General features: G+C 54.6%; 1 protein-coding gene across 1 annotated transcript; it reads right to left on the bottom strand.

Annotated features, from left to right (window-relative positions):
* Positions 1-6,852: 6,852 nt before the first annotated feature.
* On the bottom strand, positions 6,853-14,693 carry RFLNB (refilin B). The gene is made up of 3 exons (XM_037070047.1): positions 14,344-14,693; positions 11,481-11,590; positions 6,853-9,763 (listed from the first exon to the last, which is right to left on the bottom strand). The coding sequence occupies exons 1-3, from the start codon at positions 14,557-14,559 to the stop codon at positions 9,433-9,435; spliced, it is 657 nt and encodes a 218-aa protein (XP_036925942.1). The 5' UTR covers positions 14,560-14,693; the 3' UTR covers positions 6,853-9,432.
* Positions 14,694-17,056: the final 2,363 nt, after the last annotated feature.

Genomic DNA, 17,056 nt, shown 5'->3' with positions numbered 1-17,056 from the left:
TCAGAATCTGCCTCACATGTGCTAGGCTGTATCAGCGAGGGCCCTTCCAACGGCAGGGAAGAGAAAAGCCATCTAGTACTGGCATGCTGACAAAGGGAGTGACAGGCTCATAAAGCCTACATAGTCCAGGGTGGCTGTGGCTTCAGGCATGGCTAGATCCAGGAGGTCACACTGGATAATCAAGATTTGTCCCTTTTTCCATATCTTGCCCTTGCCTCCCCTGTGTCAGCTTCCTGTTCACACAGGTTCTGGTAACAGGATTATGAAGATGGCAGTGACACCCCTGCTGTTCTTTGAAGAGAAGAGTCACTCCAGTGTCCTTATCTAGTGCCCGTCCCAACACCAGGGGAAGTCTCTGTCCTGGCATGGGTCACATAGCCATCACTGGGCTGGTCACAGTGGCCAAGGATGTGGAGTATGTGTTGCACAGACCTAGCATAATGAGGGGAAGCGGGGGAGTTGGGGCCATCCCCCTGGACATGGGTACCTAACAGACTGTCATAGAATCTATGTAGAACCAACAGAGAATGCAAAGCAATTCCTGAAATCAATGCTAAGTAGACAGGTTTGTCCATTCCCCTCTGGATGAAGCATTATTCATCCTTAAAGGGCTCTGAGCAGGGGTCATGGGGTGGGTTGCATAGCACGCGTTGCCTTCAGCTGGCGTGGACTGCATGCCCAGCAGCCCTCAGGAACCCGGTAACTGGAGATGAACAGTGTTCTGGAGCCATGGCCCCACGAGCTGTTCGGGCACTGACGGCATCAGCCACCAAGCGCTGTTCGGTGGTAATAATTGGGTTTTGTTTTGCCCCTGGTTTGGGTGGAGCCCAGTGAGTGGGTGTCAGCCTTAGGGCTGGTCACAGAGCTGGAATGCGCCCACGTGACCAGCTCACTGTGAGACTTTCCCACCCTGAGTAGACTTTGAGCCTCCAGCCAGCAGTGGTGGCAGACTCGGGGACAGCGCGCTCCTGTGTGAGCCCATGACTGTCCACCGTGGCCACTGCAGGAGGACAAATTCCAGGGCTGTAACAGCTTCTGTGGGGCTTGGTGTGGCCGGTGTCCCCGTGACCTCTGCCTCCCGGTTTACACACCCTCCCCTTGAGCAGGGGCTGAACTTACCGACTCGGATGAATAGAATGTGGCAAATGTGCCGGAATGCCACTTCTGAGACGAGGTCATGCAAAGAGACAGTGTTTGGGGAAGGAGGGAAGAAGGAATCGGGAATGCAGGGGGAGGGATGAAACCGTCCTGCGTGGTGCTGTCATGGTGGATAAGTGTTATTACATATCTGTCCAAACCCACAGAGTGGCCACTGGGAGTGGCCCCTAAACCGTGGGCTTTAGTTAATGTGCCAACGCCAGGGCCCCAGCTGTAACCAATGCACCACATGGATGCAAGGTGTGGACAACAGGGGACACGGGGAGAGTGTCGGAGGGGAGAGTGTCGAAGAGGTATATGGGAAACCTTGGTAGTCTCTGCTCAGTTTTTCTGCCCTAAAACTGCCCTCAACGTTTATTAATTATAAAGAGAGAGACAGAGAGACATTAATTGAATGGAGAGGTTTCCATTCGGCACTTGCTCTTTTTCTCTCTCCCCCTGGCAGGGCTCTTTCCCTGGGGGGCCACCTACGGAAAGGCCCACGTGGCAAGGAATTGATGTCTCCCGCCAACAGCCCGTGAGGACCTGCAGCCTGCAGCAGCCCCCCGGGGTGAGCTTGGGAGCAGGTCCACCCCGTGAAGCCTTGAGACGACCACAGACCCAAGAGACGCTTGGCTACAGCCTGTGAGAGAGACTGAACCAGAGGCGTCCAGCTAAGCTGCACCCAGATTCCTGACCCACAATACCTGTGAGATTATTAAGTTGTTTTAAGCCATTGAATGTTGGGGTGATTTTGTTACACAGCAAGCGACAGGTAACATTCAGTCGGCCTCTTCCCTCGCTGCTGTCAGCTGTGCCTCTCAGCGAGCGGCCTCGACGTCGACCCGAGGAGTGGAGAACCCTAAACCCAGCCTTCTCACCAGAAGCCATGTGCCACCGGGGCCCCACGGACACCCATCGCCAGGGCTCGCAGGAGGTCTGAACTTATCTGGCCCGAGGTGATGCCGTGCCCTGCAGGTGGGGAGGCTGCTGGGGGTTAGCTGCTACACAAGACTGCGTGACTGCTACTTGGGATGCTTCCTGGCTGCTGCAGTGGAGAGCCGGCCGTGTTACATCTTCAGAGCGTGTGCTTTGTGTCCGCTGTCTGCCGTGTAATCACAATGTTTCAGGCCGTCGTCTAGTTCGTAAGTCCTCCCAGGTCTTTGTCCCTCCCCAAGCTGTCTGAGCAGCAGGAACACCTCCACATGACAGTGTAGGCTCAGAGGGAGGGGGTGCCTGGCTCCAGTCACACAGCTTGTAAGAGACTTGCTTGAAGGTCCCCGATAGTCTTTTTTAGTATTATTGATTTTTTAGGGTGAGGGAGAGAGAGAGAGAGAAACATCAATTTTTCTTGTTCTACTAATTGATGCATTCATTGGTTGATTCCTGTATGTGCCCGGGCTGGAGATCGAGTGCACAACCTAGGCCTATTGGGACAGCACTCGGACCAACTGAGCTACCCGGCCAGGACCTAATTGTCTTTTCAGGAAACGTTTATCAAGCAACTGCTACAGATGGTAACAGTGTTCATTGATCAGGCCCCTCCCCATCCGAACACACTGGTAGGCATTTAACAGACGTGGTTTCCTTCCATATCCACACAGCCTTTGTGGTGGGAGGGTGTGACGACCTCATTTGCATGATAGGAAACGGGCACAGCCCGGGCGACCTGCCCAAGGTCACACAGAAGCTGCAGGTAGTGCCCCCGACAGGCTCCGGAGCGGTGGGAGCCCAGCAGCACACCTTCTGGAGTTTAACCGTGCAGAGAGGCCCCGGTAAAGACAGCGCGGGGGCTTGTTAGTTGCGTCGGTGGCTAAGGGAGGGCGGCTTAGTGTTGGGAGGAAGGGGTTGTTCCTGGGAACTGTGGCTGGCACAGAAGCTTCCTGGGGAGAGGGGGCCAGAAGCAGCAGAACCCTCTGCCAGTCCGGCCCCAGAGGGCCCCTGGGCGCTGGGAAGACACTCTTTCGGGCCTTCTGGCCAACTGTGTACTTGCTCACGGTCCAATCCAGCCTTTTCACACCACTGCCGCGTCCCCCTCTGATCATCGCTGGGAAGCTTTAGGAAGGGTTCTACCTCCCTCCGCTGGCCCCACTGCGGCGCAGCCCTACTGCGGCGCAGCCCCCGGCGGTGCTCCGGCCTGAGACCACTCCCTGTGCCTTGGCACTGCGGGCGCTGCCTGAGGCCTCTGCGCCCGGAAGGAGGGCCTGCGATCAGCGGCTCCAGCGGGGCCTGGAGCTTGTTAGAGACTCGCTTGTTAGCCAGCTCTCAGGCCCCACCCCAGACTTCCTGAATCAGACCCTGCAGTTTAACGAGATCCCTGGGTGACTCACATGCCCGTTAACCTCCGAGCAGCACTGGGTGTTGGCAGTGAATCCCCCCAGGTCTCTCCTGCGTCTGCACATCTTGTGAGGAGAGTCGCCTCTGCTCCAGACTGTCTTTGAAAGGACAGTGGCATGACGAACAGCCTTGGAAGACAGGCGTGTCTCCCTGCAGAGCGTGGGGCAGATGTGCTTACGACTTCTTGTAGAAGATTCCAGGTCCAAGTTCAAAGCTCCGGAGCCGCCTGGCCCTCTTCGCAGCCCTCTCTGGGGAATGAGACTCGAAACCTGCTCAGAGGCTGGCACTCTAGCTATTGCTGTGACGTATAACCTGTCCTTTGTCCCTGACCAAGAGTTTCCTGCCTTTAGCCAACATCCATGAAAATGTGGCAGGCCACTTGGTTGGCCTGCAAATATTGATAATATACAGGCTGACTCCTTACAGTCCTGCACCCTGGTCTAAGGGACAGACAGACTGACCAGCTAACTCTGGTTTCTCTACACTTAAATCACCAGGAAGCTGTACAAAGTTCTACACTCAGGTTGTCCTTTTCAAACTATACAGGAAAAGCACATGTGTTACAGACAGATTAGAAAACACACATAAGCAAAATAGTATTTTGAAACACCTAGTGGTCCCTCCGTTCAGAGAGAGTCAGCCTCATCTGTGTCTTTTTCTATTTATGGATCTACATAGAGGAAGACAAAATTAATGGGGTACTAATACAGATGTTGTCTTTTAACAGTTCTCTTAAAACTGTAGCATGGACATCTTTGCAGATCACTAAACTGTCATCCACGCTGCACTCTGTAATGCGTGCCTAGTGTTTCATTGCACAATTTATTCAATCCCTATTTGTGGGCATCTACTTGGTTTCCTATTTCTGGCTACTCTAAATAACTTTGCAAGGAACATCCTTATGTACGCATTTTAGTGCAATTTTCCAGTGCTTTGGGTGCATTCCTGGGAGTGAAAATACAAGCCCAAAGATAATTAGAACAATAAACACTTACATAGCTTTTAACTCATGTGGTTCAAAGCGCTTTGTGGGCCTTAGCTCATTCAGTCCTCACAACATGTCTGAGGAGGACTAACTGTTGTGACCCCCGTTTTACAGAGAGTTTAGGGACTTGCTCAAGGTCACACAGCTGAGAAATGATGGGGCTAGTATGGATCCAGGTGGTTTGGTGAAGGCGTCTAGAACATGCCACTCCAAAATGTACCACTTTGGTATCAGGATTATGTTGAGCTGAAAGCAACTGAGAATCAACAGATGTAGGAAAAGTTACCTATTCTCCCCTGATCTGTGCGAAAGCAGGGCAGAAATTTCGCTCTGTGAAGGTGGCATAGAGTCCCAGCCCCTCTCCTGGACCAGAGCGAGGAGAGCAGCTCTCACCTGCAGGATGGGGCTGCGCACCCCCCAGCCATCCTGCGCCCCCCGCCCCCTCCCCCGAGAGTTGTCATAAACAGACCATTCGTTTCCCCAGTGCATTTCCTAGTCGCTTGCTTTCACTGTTGACTGGCCCTAGATGCCCAGCTCCCTTTCCTGGTCACTTTCTCTCAGTTTATCGCCCGTTGTTCAAATGGCATCTATGTTCCCAAGCCTAACCACTTCTTTAGGTTTTTACTTCTTTTCTGTGAAGCCCTCATGCACCTAAAAATATTAGTATCAGTAAAATGTGTATGCCTTTGCTCCTGTTCACGTCCTTTGTCAGTTCAATCAGTTCATGAAATGCTCTCGAGTTCTCAGGCCCAACATGTGAGAAAGACGCCAGATTTTCCCATTTGAAGATTCCTAATGCACATGAGCACATTCAAGCTACAGCAAATACTCGCCTTTTCTCCCCCATTCAGGGGGGCAGTATGGTGTTCCCTGTCCCAGTCACGTCAGGTTTGGTGACCCGACCTGCTTTCACCAATAGAAGGTGGGTGAGAGTAACAGGCGCCCGGCCGTGTGTAAGAGGCATTGTCCGTTTCTTCTTGCTTCTCTGGCACCGTCTGAATGCTCCCGTGAGGAACATGTGCCCCAGTCCACCTTCCCAGCCTGCTTCAGAGACAGGAGGCGCGAGCCTGAGCTCAACACCTCGCCTTGGGCAGACTGCTCCATGGGCCTTATACACCTGTGTGCAAGAAATAACTGCTTCGGTACTCAGGTATTTTTCAAGGGAAAACTGAAATACTCTTGCCTCTCTATAGACACCCCATATATCCATACACCATACACCACATAATCATAACTGAAATCTTACACACTTAAAATATTTTTCCAACACAACCTTGGAACTGCTGATTAGCCCATTTGTTTTATGGAAAGTTTACACCAAATAACTTAATGGTAACATAAGGCCTCACTGTCCTTCCCGTCAGCCAAGGTAAACTTAATTTCTGTTAAAAAGAGGCCAGCTTTAAGAAAGAATTACAGGAATTATAATAAGCACTCCTGGGACATATTTGGGTCGGGACTCAAAAAGACGACAAAGGGCCTTGCCATGAATGTGATGCCTGAATGAAGTAAGGCGCCTTCGCTTTCAGGATTTCTTAGGGATCCTCTTTGCTCTGCCTGAAGGGACGTTCCCTCTGGGAAGACACAAGTCTGACCTCAAAGACGTGGGTTTTCCAGAAGCGCCATCACTCCGACTGCTTCACTTCAGGAGACCCTGTAAGTGAGGATGTCCCTGCAGGGGCCAACCCTGCCTGTGCCCCCAGACCTCGCCCTGACAACATTAGGTGTAGGGCGTTGGTAGACAGGAAGCCCAAGGGTGGGGCTCTGGTGCCCAGACACTGAGGTTTCTGACTGTTCTTTGGCCTGGTACCTACAGGCTTTTCCAGACCAGAGCAACGTCCCCCAGCAAATTTGAGACAGTTAGACTAAAACATGCATTTCTTTTGCAAAGTGGAGAACAGCAATCAAGAGGGGAGGAGGGACGGCAGGACTGGCCTGACCTCACTGCAGCCCCATTTTCAGGGGAGATGGGATTTGGGGAAGCGAATACATTCAGTCTGGGAACAGACTCCATGAAACTCTCTGTGCTCAGGGGCGCCTTGGTGCTCTGGGACCCCTGAGGAAGGGCAAACTCCAGACAGAAGTATCATTCCACTAAAATACAACCACATAATTAAAAAATTGTAAGACAAAGAGCTGTTCTCATTTTACCTAACCAAAACATTATAATTTTACCTAAAAAGAGAAGCATCTGTAAGGTTTTTTAAAAAGATAATTTATTGTTACATGAAGGAGTCACAAAGCAAAACAAGGTGGGAAAGAGATGTCAAAGATGAATTTAAGAAGTAGTTTTTGTTAAATACTATTCTGGGCTTCCTAACGTTAGAAACAGGAAAAGCGTCCAATGTAAAGGTAATCATTCTTTGTTAAAAGGTCTGGATTTGAAAACATTTTTTCAGAAAATACAAATCATCCTTATTACATAAAAGCCATAATTTAAGAGCCTGAGAAAAAAAGACTTTAATTCATAAGTAAACTGGGTCCCCCAGACATGCTTAGGAACGCCTGGTTTACTGAGCAAAAGCCATGGCTTCTGCGTGCAAACCACGGCGAGCCCGGCGCCGGTCGGCCATTTACCTGCCCCGAGGCGTCCCGTGCTTCTTCACCTGCCTCCTTTCTGCAACCTTCGGCCAAGCAGGTGTGGAAAAAAAGGACTAGAACTAAAGTCCGTTCTCTAGTGAATAACTTAGCCAAACAAAACCTGCTTTTGCATTCACGTTACACGTTCACAATCGCTCGCTTCTACGTACTTTACCGACACAATTCCGATTCTCTCCCCTCCCAGAACGATTTGCCTGAACTTAACCCAATCACCCTAAACCAAAATCTGGCGTGGACATCTCAGAGCACTGCCGTGGTTGGAGGCCATGTTCTCCAGCCCATGTCTCTCCTGACATGCTGCCCACGACAGCGGCCTGACCTCACTCAAGGGTCCCCACTGGGCTGGGACAAAGCCGTGGGAATTCTCTCAACGTAATTTAAAATTTACATTTATCACTTGCCTTACATGATAAGATTACAGAATCGGACAGAAAAATCCATTTTTATCATAAATGCTGTGTGATTTGCTTTTCCAAACACAGGAAGCATTTGTTGCTCTGCATGACCGAGAAGACTCCTGGAGGACCCAGAGAGCCCTGCTGAGGCCCCCCACTGAGCCCCACCGCACAAACTCAGGACGTCCGGCCCACTGCAGGCTCCGCCAGGGGACACTTTCCATCAGCTAGGAGCGCGACAGACTGAATACTGTGAAGTCCGAGGGGGACACCAGACAGTTTGGCTGTATGGGCCTCCGATGACTTTAAATGAAGGTGATCATCATCACACCTGGTCTCCTGGGAACAAAGGCCCCTGCTGTGGCTCCGGGGAACCCTGCAGCCAGCAGTTCTGCTTTCGGGGCAGATGGAAGCGTCCAGAAACTGGGAGACGCGGTGGGAGGCGGGAGTCCGAGCTCACAGTCCTCTCCAGCCATCTAACACGTGATGTAATTGGGGGGGACTCAGAGGGAGTAGTCCCGGTTTGTTCTTTCCAGCACTGGAAGACAAGAAGCCACCTGCCGCTTTCTTCACTCAGAAGCCTCAGGCAGGAGAAGTGGCGGGTGAGGCAGGGCGGGCAGGGGGAGGCCAGCAGCAGCCTAGCCCACCCGCACCCTCTCGGCCCACCGCCGTCCGGTTGTGCTGAATTCGCAAAGTTCCTTCAGTTCACGCCCAACGCTATGAGTGTCACTGACACGAAAATGGACACTTAAAGGAAGTGTGCGCCATCACAACAGCACCCAGGCTATGCAGTGGCACTTGGGACATCTGTCCCTGCTTTGCTGCACCTGGGGGGGGGGCTATTTCCTCTCTTGAGGCTCAGACCTAAGGCACTGGTGGAATTTCTTGGCCACACTGACACAATCAAAGTCCCAAGAGCCAGTGACCCAGGGTCCCTGGAGAGGACACCCATCCTGATGAACCAGATCACCAGGAACATCTGTGCTTGCTTCCAGGTGGCATCAGGCCCCAGGTGTGGCCGCTGGTTCCCACTGTGAGTGAGAGCTTCTCGTGGAGTCTAAAAAGCAGTTTCCTAAGCACTCTTTTCAAATATCGTCTCTCTCTGCAATGTTTTCCCATATGAAAAAACAGGAAAGTATTTAGAAACCCCAAAATACATATCAGGAGGGTTACACAAGCCTGTGGAGACGTCACCAGATGCCAAGGGTGCCAGGCGCTCTGCCAGACCCCGAGCTCGGAAGCAAACTGGTGGAAGGAACCGGAACTGAAGCCACTGCTCCCGAAGTCCCTACAGACAACCTGGCCCCCTCTGGAGAGGTGAATGTGGACTGAAACTTTTCTTTTTTTTTTTAAACATATTATTCTGTGGGTTTTTTTTTTTTTTTTGTCATGAAAAAGATTTAGAGAATGCAAAGTGTTTCGATGAACAGGAAACGGACATGGAAATGGAAATAAAAATGGAATGGAGCGCCACACTCCACACAGATGGAACCCATGTGGGTGCCGCAGCTTACCGAATCGGCACCACTGTCAAAGCAGTGAGGACACCCTGGGCTGAGACTTCTTAAAACTCACTTTTTCCGTTTCAGAGCCTCTCTCCACGCTCCTTCTCAGACATGCTGCCCAATGGAAGAGGGGCCCCTTCCTCCCTCCCTGTTTCAAACTGTGGCCCTTTTCCTTTTGCTGTAGTCTCTTTATTTTCTCATCAAATTGAGACTGGGGGAGGGAACAGAACTACGCAGCAGCGAACCAGAAATAGACTCAAATACACTCCTTTTAAAAACAGTTTGACCTTTTTTTAAATACCCAATTCTCTCAATTACGGTAAGATAGCATGACGTTTTTTTCTTCCCCAGGCTGGGCTTAGAGGTGTCTCTAGGTTAGATTCCCGGGGGCATGCATGACCCTAGAGGGTGGTGTGGCCCAAGGTGACCAGGGCATCGGGGGAGCCGGTCCAGCCCCCCCAGCTTGCTGGAGTCAGCTCTCATCCGTGAGGCAGTCACCGCCCAGGAACTCCGTGGCTTCCAGCTCCACGCTGGACAGGAACCTCCGCAGCGTCTTGCGGCAGTTGTAGTCCAGGGTGGTGGTGTAGACGGTCTTGGGGTACTTGGGGTAGACGATGGTAGTGCTGAGGAAGCGGGTGGGCTTGTGGCGGGGCTCGAAGTGCAGCTCAGCCTTGTAGTTGCGCCACGTGCAGTTGGGGATACAGGTGACCGTCTGGCTGCAGGAGGCCACAGCTAGGCCCAGAGGCAGGTGGACGTCGTCAATGAAGTGCCGCTCTGAGTCGTACTTGACTGAGGAAGTGTACCTGGGTGGGAGACGGAAGGCAGCACCATGGTGTTTCTCTGAGCTAGGGGCCCTGGGGTCCCTACTGTAACCTTTTTGACCTCTTGCGGGGTGCAAACCTTCAGATATGGCGACCCTAGTCAGACGTACCATAGAGTTACGGCAGCCTTTCCTGCATGGTGTGAAGCGCCTTACTTCCAGGATCTAATTTAATTGTCCCAGTAACCCTGGGAGAGGTCATTGAGGCACAGAGGCTTAAGGTCACAGTGGGACTAAGTACCGGGCTGGGGAGGGGGGGGATAGGACTTAAAAGCAGGCATGCAAGATTCCAGAGTTTATGGTGCGCTCACTGTTTCTCTGCGGGCAGCAGCCCCTGGAGTCTATGCCCACTCACTTGAGCCGTGAGAGCCCCGTCAGGTTACTGACCTTACCTCCGAACTGCTCAGAGCCTCAGGTACCTTTTCCTGTAAGAGGCGCCCAGGAAGGACTGGGCAGGATGCTCACACAGGAAGTGCTCTCTGCGGTAATGATTACATCATGACGTGAGTTCTACTGCCCCCCTGGGAGTGACCAGTTTGGCTGTCCCCTGAAGTGATCAATCAGCTCTTTAACGGAAGGATGAAGGAGCCCCCAAAACCCTGGATGCTGCTTCTGGGTGCTACGTAACACCCAGTTCTAGCACTTGGTCCACCTCCGCCTTCTGTTTGGTGAAGCCCTCGAACCCAGGGACTCTGAGACCTGACTTTCTCCATCAAAGTCAATTACAATCCTGATTTCCATAAAAACCCCAAACATCAGTGTTCCTCAAACAGCTACTTTGTGATTTTTAAAGTCCTTCTTTGGTAATTTGGGAGTTACTTTCCTTTATACATAAGCAAAGCATAGTTCCATCTTCCTATATAACTATCACAGCTTCCTAAGTGCTCAAACGTCTGCGAGCACCCCGTGTGGGCACATCTAACCACACTGCCCCCACCAGCCCCCACGGGCGGGTCGGGGAGTGAGAATCAGCTCTCTTTTCAACGAGCCGGAGAGAAACGCCTAGTCTCCTCGGGCAAGTAGGTAAGAAGCTGGTGGAAGCTAATGTCATGAAGTCATGTCCTCATTTTGTTCACAATACAAGCTCTGCAGGAATAAAGGGCTGAACTGCTCACCTCCAACCTGGTGCGTCTCCTTTGTTCCACGTCAAAGGGCCCTTTGTGTCGAGGCAACTGAAACTCCAGCTATAAAACCACCAGCTCCCAAAAGTAAAATTCCTTTCTCTAAAAAGACACATCTGAACAGAGCCTCTCAGTGGATCCCTGCCCCCAGATAATCCTGAATGAGATACATTCCCAAAGAAGAACGAGACTCTCCCAGTGAAATCAGAGAAACAAGGCCACAGCGCCTTGCAGCAGGGCTGGGAGGTTGGCTGCGGGTGGGGAAACGGGGACCAGCTTTTGGAAAGAGGAATCAATTAGGAAGTTTTAAACACCCGATGGCCGTGACCCATGAGGCACAAAAAGCAACTTGTAGGGCTTTATCTGCAACATGAGCTTGTTTTTACTTTAAAAAGGGCATCTATGTGTTTAATTGCTTAAAATGCACTAGAAATTCTGATAGCATGCCCACTGAGCTATGATAAGTCAATGGCACACTCCTGTGATAAACTAATTTTAAAAAATAAAAACGTACTTATTTTTAGAATTAAAAAGTAAAAACTTTAAAAATAAAATAAAACCAGAGCCTGCTATATTTACCTGACTTCTGTTGGTGGTAAGGGGTCAAACTCGACTCCTTCGCCAAAGGACAGGGGGCACAACTTGGGCGTGCAGGCAGAGGCCGGGGGTGTGGGCAGCGAGGCTGGATTCTGCGAGGACGGAGAGAGAGAGAAAATGCAGTGAGACCACGGCTGAGCTGATCCAACCCCACAGCAGGCCCCAGCTCTGAGCCCCGCGCTGAGCACCCGAGTGTGACTGTGCTACCCCTTCCTGGGAATGACGCCCGAGAAAGGCTGACCCACAGCGTGGGAAGAGCAGTGGACAGCAAGCCAAGAGGTCTGGGTTCGAGTCCCAGGTCTATCACATACAAGCTGCGTGGCCCCACAAGAGCCATGTCACATACCCTCAGAGACCTTGTCTTGCACCCCAAGGGGGTGCCCCCTTGTACACCCAGTCTCGTGAAGGGCTGACAGGAGGAAACACATGCGAGTTTGGCGACATCGCTGGACCCAGGCCCCCCCCCCGCCCCCCGCTGCGCCACCCCACAGGGGGGCGGGCAGGAAACCCTCACCGGCTGGGGCTCCCTGAACCAGAGCCTCAAGTATGTGCCCCCAACCCTGTCATTGTCTCGGCAACACTTTCGAAAAGGCCCAAATGAAACCATCCTGCCAGGGATGTTTCTACACTGTGGATTCGGGACAACCTCCCCCACCTCCTCTGCCCCTGGGAAGATCCGCACCCACCCAAGACGGCGGGTCTACAGCCTCCCCGGTAAGATGAGCACCAGAAAGTTCTCCCTGCCACTTCCCTCTCCCCAGAAAACCCGAAGAGCCAGGGCACGGGGTGCCTGGACCTTAGCAGGCTTCCTGTCAGGTCAAAGCTTTGGACTTTCTGCTTCGTCAAGCAGCCTGAAGACAGTTCCACCCTAGACACAGGTGCCAGTGCTCCCTGGATTTCTGTGGAGTGCCCCTTGGGTTCCCAGGTTATGGGGGAATCTGTCATTTTCTTTGTCAGATTTGAGAGAAGGACCCACACTTGGGCCGGGGTGTGGAGTGGCAGCCTCACCCTCACATCTTCCAGGACAGGGAAGGTCGAAGACTGGCTCTAAGACACTGATTGTGTTGCTGGGACAAGGTGTCACTGAAGGTGTAGGTTGGAAATACAAAAGCCAAATGGGACCAGGGAGAGGGTCCAGCGCCTGAATTTGGGTGGCGAGTTCAATAAGCCCTGGCTGGGGTGGGGCTGTGGGTGAGAACCAAGGCCAGAGGATGAGGAGGGGCAGGGCAGGGGGGTGAAGTGTGGGCACTGGCTGCTGGAGAGCTTTTGGAAACAGGCCCTGCTCTGCCCCCAGCTCTCTGGCTGCCAGACATTTCCCAATCTAGGGGGACCTTCCAGGTAGTCCTGGGCTGCAGGATGACACAGCCACAGGAGTAGAGAGGCGACTCTCCAACACTCACATTACAGCCTTCTCTCAGGCATCCACACAAGTGTTCAGTTCCCTCGCCTCGGCCTTCTCTGCTCCCTCATCCCTGCCCACCCACCGGACTGGTGTGAGCACACACCTTGCTGCAGGTGTAGGCTGGGAGTGGGGCAGGGCAGCAGGACTTATAGCAAACACATGGACAAGGTGCCACCAGGGAACGGGGATGAAGCTGCAGACTCTCGCAGGGCTCTGGGAAGCATCAAGGAAGACTTCCCAGAGGAGGTGACAAGCTGAGCATTGAAGAGCCAGCAGGGCTTTGACAGGTGGAAAAGCTGACTGGGTGTTGAGAAAGGGATGGGCTTGGAGAGAAAAGGTATGCGGAGTGGAGGCAGCAGCCTTGGAGGGAGGCACCAGCCTGTGGTCGGGAGATGCGGAAGATGAGGATGAAAGGGCCGGATCCTGGGGGTTTCTGAAGGCCAAGTTGAAGCTGGTGCTGCCTTCTGGTGGAGATGAGAGAACACAGTGATGTCCACGGAGAGGCAGGGTCAGTGGGTCAAAAATTCCACACACCATCAAAGCGTGTGGGTTCTTCAGGAGCAGCAGCTGCTGCTGACTACTTTACCCAGGGGAGAGGGCTGCACACACCGGCTCCCTCCCCAGGGGCCGGCTGGGGTGAGGGCCCCTCTGAGCTTTGACTGAAGGCAGGATGTGGGCTCCCCTGAGCGCTAGGTAAAGGCAATAAACACCACCACCTGAGAGGCTGCTAAGGCAAAAGAGACTTGGTGTTTTTCATTAAAGAAGAATTTTAAAAGAAAATAAAAGTATTCACTTTTGAAAGTTTCCACCCACCTAAAGGCCTCTTGCCCATCACGTGCCAGACACGGGTTAGGTGGCAGGACAAGGGGGGGGGGCGCAAGGAGGGAAGAGGCTCGTGGGGTGACCTTTCTCAAAAAGTCCCTCCAAGGCCACTAACACAGTCCCCAAAGGCTGGCCTCGTTCGCTGGCTGAATCCAGGAGCCGGGGAGCCAGAGCACACGCCTCTCCCCGAGACCAGCGGGAAGGTCTAAGGCCCCTGGCAGCCTACGTCTGCAGGGGAAAAGCCCGGGAGGTAGTGCGGGGCCTGCACTCCGGGGAAGGCTGGGGTTCCCTCTTGGTGCCCCCAGGCCCCTTTCAGGACGGCCGGGACAGGAATGTGGCCGGGCCGCAGGCTGCCACCCCGAAGGGAGGAGGAGGCGGCTCGCCTCTTCCCGGGGCTCCCGCGCCTCCCAGGCGATGACAATTTTCCAGCCACCGGCTCCAGCTGGCCGGGTACTCGCAGCGCTCCCGCCCCGGGCTCCCAGCTATGGCCACGCCGTCCCGACGGGAGGGTGGCGGCGCCGACAGCGCGCCCCGAAAGGGGCCGCAAGACCCGCTGATAGTCTCCCGGGGCCCGGCTGCGGTTGGGATGGGGAGAGACAGGGCCAGAGGGGAGCCACTCACCAGGACCGCGGGGGTCGCCGCCACGTCGGGCTCCAGGGTTCCGGATGCCGGGGCGCGCTCCCCGCTGCCGCCGCCGCCCCCAGCCGCCGCGAGCCCCCAGTGGCTGGGGCTGGGGCTGGGGGGCAGCCCCGAATCCGGGCTATCCAGGACGCCGTCGCCCTTCTTCTTCGTGTCCACGAGCTCGGGCACATCCTGCAGGTTCAGCCGGCCCACCATTGCTGTGTGCACGGCGGGGCCCGGGCTGGGGCCGCAGAGGAGCGAGGGGCGCTGTTGCGGGCCGGGGCCGCTGCCCGCCCGGCCGCCCTGCCTGCCCGCCGCCCGCGCGCGGTCCAAGTCTGGCGGGCTGCGGCGCCCCGGGCCCGCCCTCTGTCCTCCGCCCCGCCCCGCCCGCCGGGCCGCCCCGCACAGGCCGAGCCGCGAGGCCCGGCGCCAGGGGCCGCTGCGCTCCCGCCGTGCGCCGCCCTCGCTGCGTCCCCCCCGGCCGCCCAGTCGGCCCCGAGCGACGGATCCCGGCGCGCCAGGGGCGCCCGGCTGGCCTCCCGGAGGACCCCGTCCGGGCCCCCGTCCGGTCCCGACCGGGCCCCCTCTCCGCTGCAGGTGGACACGGACACCACTCTCCCCTGGCCCCTGTCCGGTCTCCCTGTCCCAGCAGGGCCCAGCAGGCTCCAATGCCTCGAACTCTGGCGGTCTGGGGAAGCCAGAGCAGAGCCCCGGCCTGCAGAGCCTTGGGGAGCCAGCCGAACCCAGCAAGCAAACAACTGGAAATTATTAATAGTTAATGCGCTTCGTATGGCTCTAGCCGCCTCTTGGCTCAGCAGGGCGGGCTCTCAGTCTGTCTCTGGCTCTCATTTCTGCCCCGCAGGAAAAGAGGGCCTACTCTGCCGATCCTCGGGGGACTCCCGCGGAGAAACGTCACCCCCGGCCCGGGCGCCCAGCTGAACGAACCGGCTGTGGCCACACCAGGCGGGGAGAGTCTGGGCGGGCGGACTGGGGCCTCGATGTGAGGGGGCTCAGCAGGCCTCCCACTGCTGTCTCGGGGGACTCTGGGCTCCCGCGTGAGGGCCACAGCTTCACTCACAGGGGCCCCTGTCTAAAACCCAGCCTTGGGGGGCTCTCCCCTCGTTTTCAGTTCAACAGAAAGACCTACCTGAGCAGGGAACGGTATTCAGTAGCTGCCAGCTGTAGACCTGGCTGTTCTCAAACCTAGTCCTTTTTCTCAGACACTTCCAAAATTAGCAGTAAATATTTAGTAAGTCCCCACCCTCAAACCCACTGCCACCCTAACCTGAGGGTTTTGGTGTGTGTTCAGCTAAGAGCCTCAAGCTGGAGCTATGCCCAGACCTAGCCTGCAAGCACCAGCTCTAAAGAAGGGTGTGCCCAGGGTTGGGGGACTCCCCTGACTACATAAGAGGCGGGCTCTGGCCCTGGCCAGGGGGCTCAGTTTGCTGGAGCATCAGCTGATAAACCAAAAGGTCACAGGTTCAATTCCCAGTCAGGACACATGCCTAGGTTACAGGTTGGATGGGTCTGGGCAGGTTGGGGCCGTGTGGGAGGGAGCAATCGATGTTTCTCTTTCTCTCTCCTTAAAATCAATAAACGTCTCCTTGGGTACCCTTGGGTGAAGATTTGAAAGAGGAAAGAAGAAGGAGAAAGGTGGCCTCTGTATGCGCCCCACCATGGCAGCCCAGTCCATCTCCTGGCAAAAACGAAGGATACTTGTCCTGCTTGCAACCCGTTGAAGTTAGAATTTAGAGTAGGTAGATGTTAGAGATCTGTTGGCAAGGTTGGGCCCTCCTGTATTCCTCACCCATCATTTTCAGGAAAGAAAACAGAAGAGGGATTTGGCTTGCTCCGAGTCACACAGTTGGTACGAGGCTGCTTGCCTCAGATGATCCCTCCCCAGAGCTAGAGCCTGGCAGGCAACTGTGTGCTGACAGGTCATCCATTCATTCATTCAGGGCCCATGGCAACAGGGTGCAGGATCACAGTCCAGACAAACTCACAGTGCAAGGACATACTGTAAGCAATGGGTCTTAGAGGCTGGGCTAATTACGCAGCTGTACCTCCGTACCCTCAATGATCCCACCGTCTGGATGTCCCAGGCCGACCCCCAACCTGGGCACCACCGGAGGGATCAAAGTGCTTCTGGGGTTATGGAGAGCATGGTCTGCCAGCTGTGGGAGGACCTGGTGCCCTGGAGAGAATCTACCTACCGGCGTTCCTACACAGACCCTGGGAGCTCTTCCCTGAGCCTGGCCAGGTTGGGAAAGGGATCCAGGAAGATGGCAGTTGCTCCAGGGGGATGGTGGTGGTCAAGGTCATCAGCCAGGAAGAGGTAGAGGACAAGACTGGGGAAGATCACCACAGAAGGCCCGTGTTAGCCTCTCTTTGCAGTGTGGATTGTGGCGGAAAGCTTGGGAGGGATCTCCCCACCCGAACCTGCTAAAACCCAGAGCTGGAGCTGGGGTGTGGGGGTGGAGCCTGGCATTCCACCTTCTCAAGGGGGTTCTGAAGGGCTTCAATGATCCGTATTCTGACAGAAGAAGATCCAGAGACATCACAGCTGCCAAAGTGAGCAAGGAGACATGAGGCTGCAAGCTTCGGAGGATCCAGGCAAATCAGAGGGATACCTTTGAGGCACCCCTTTCTCCCGGGCACCGGGGTCGTCACATAGCTGACCTGGGAGTTACATGGGTATCTTGGCCCTCAAACT

This window comes from Sturnira hondurensis, unplaced genomic scaffold (genome assembly GCF_014824575.4).
Source record: "Sturnira hondurensis isolate 20B ecotype Veracruz unplaced genomic scaffold, ASM1482457v3 Scaffold0018728, whole genome shotgun sequence".
Classification (NCBI taxonomy): domain Eukaryota; kingdom Metazoa; phylum Chordata; class Mammalia; order Chiroptera; family Phyllostomidae; genus Sturnira; species Sturnira hondurensis.
Note: the sequence above shows the minus strand (reverse complement) of the source record. Positions and strands in the feature narration are given on the sequence as shown.

Excerpts from the sequence above, each read along its gene's own strand:
- RFLNB (XM_037070047.1), bottom strand. The coding sequence starts at position 14,559 with ATGGTGGGCCGGCTGAACCTGCAGGATGTGCCCGAGCTCGTGGACACG. Across the intron at positions 11,591-14,343 it reads CGGCGACCCCCGCGGTCCTG|AATCCAGCCTCGCTGCCCAC; the intron begins GTGAGTGGCTCC and ends CCGTCCTCGCAG. Across the intron at positions 9,764-11,480 it reads TTACCACCAACAGAAGTCAG|GTACACTTCCTCAGTCAAGT; the intron begins GTAAATATAGCA and ends TCTCCCACCCAG.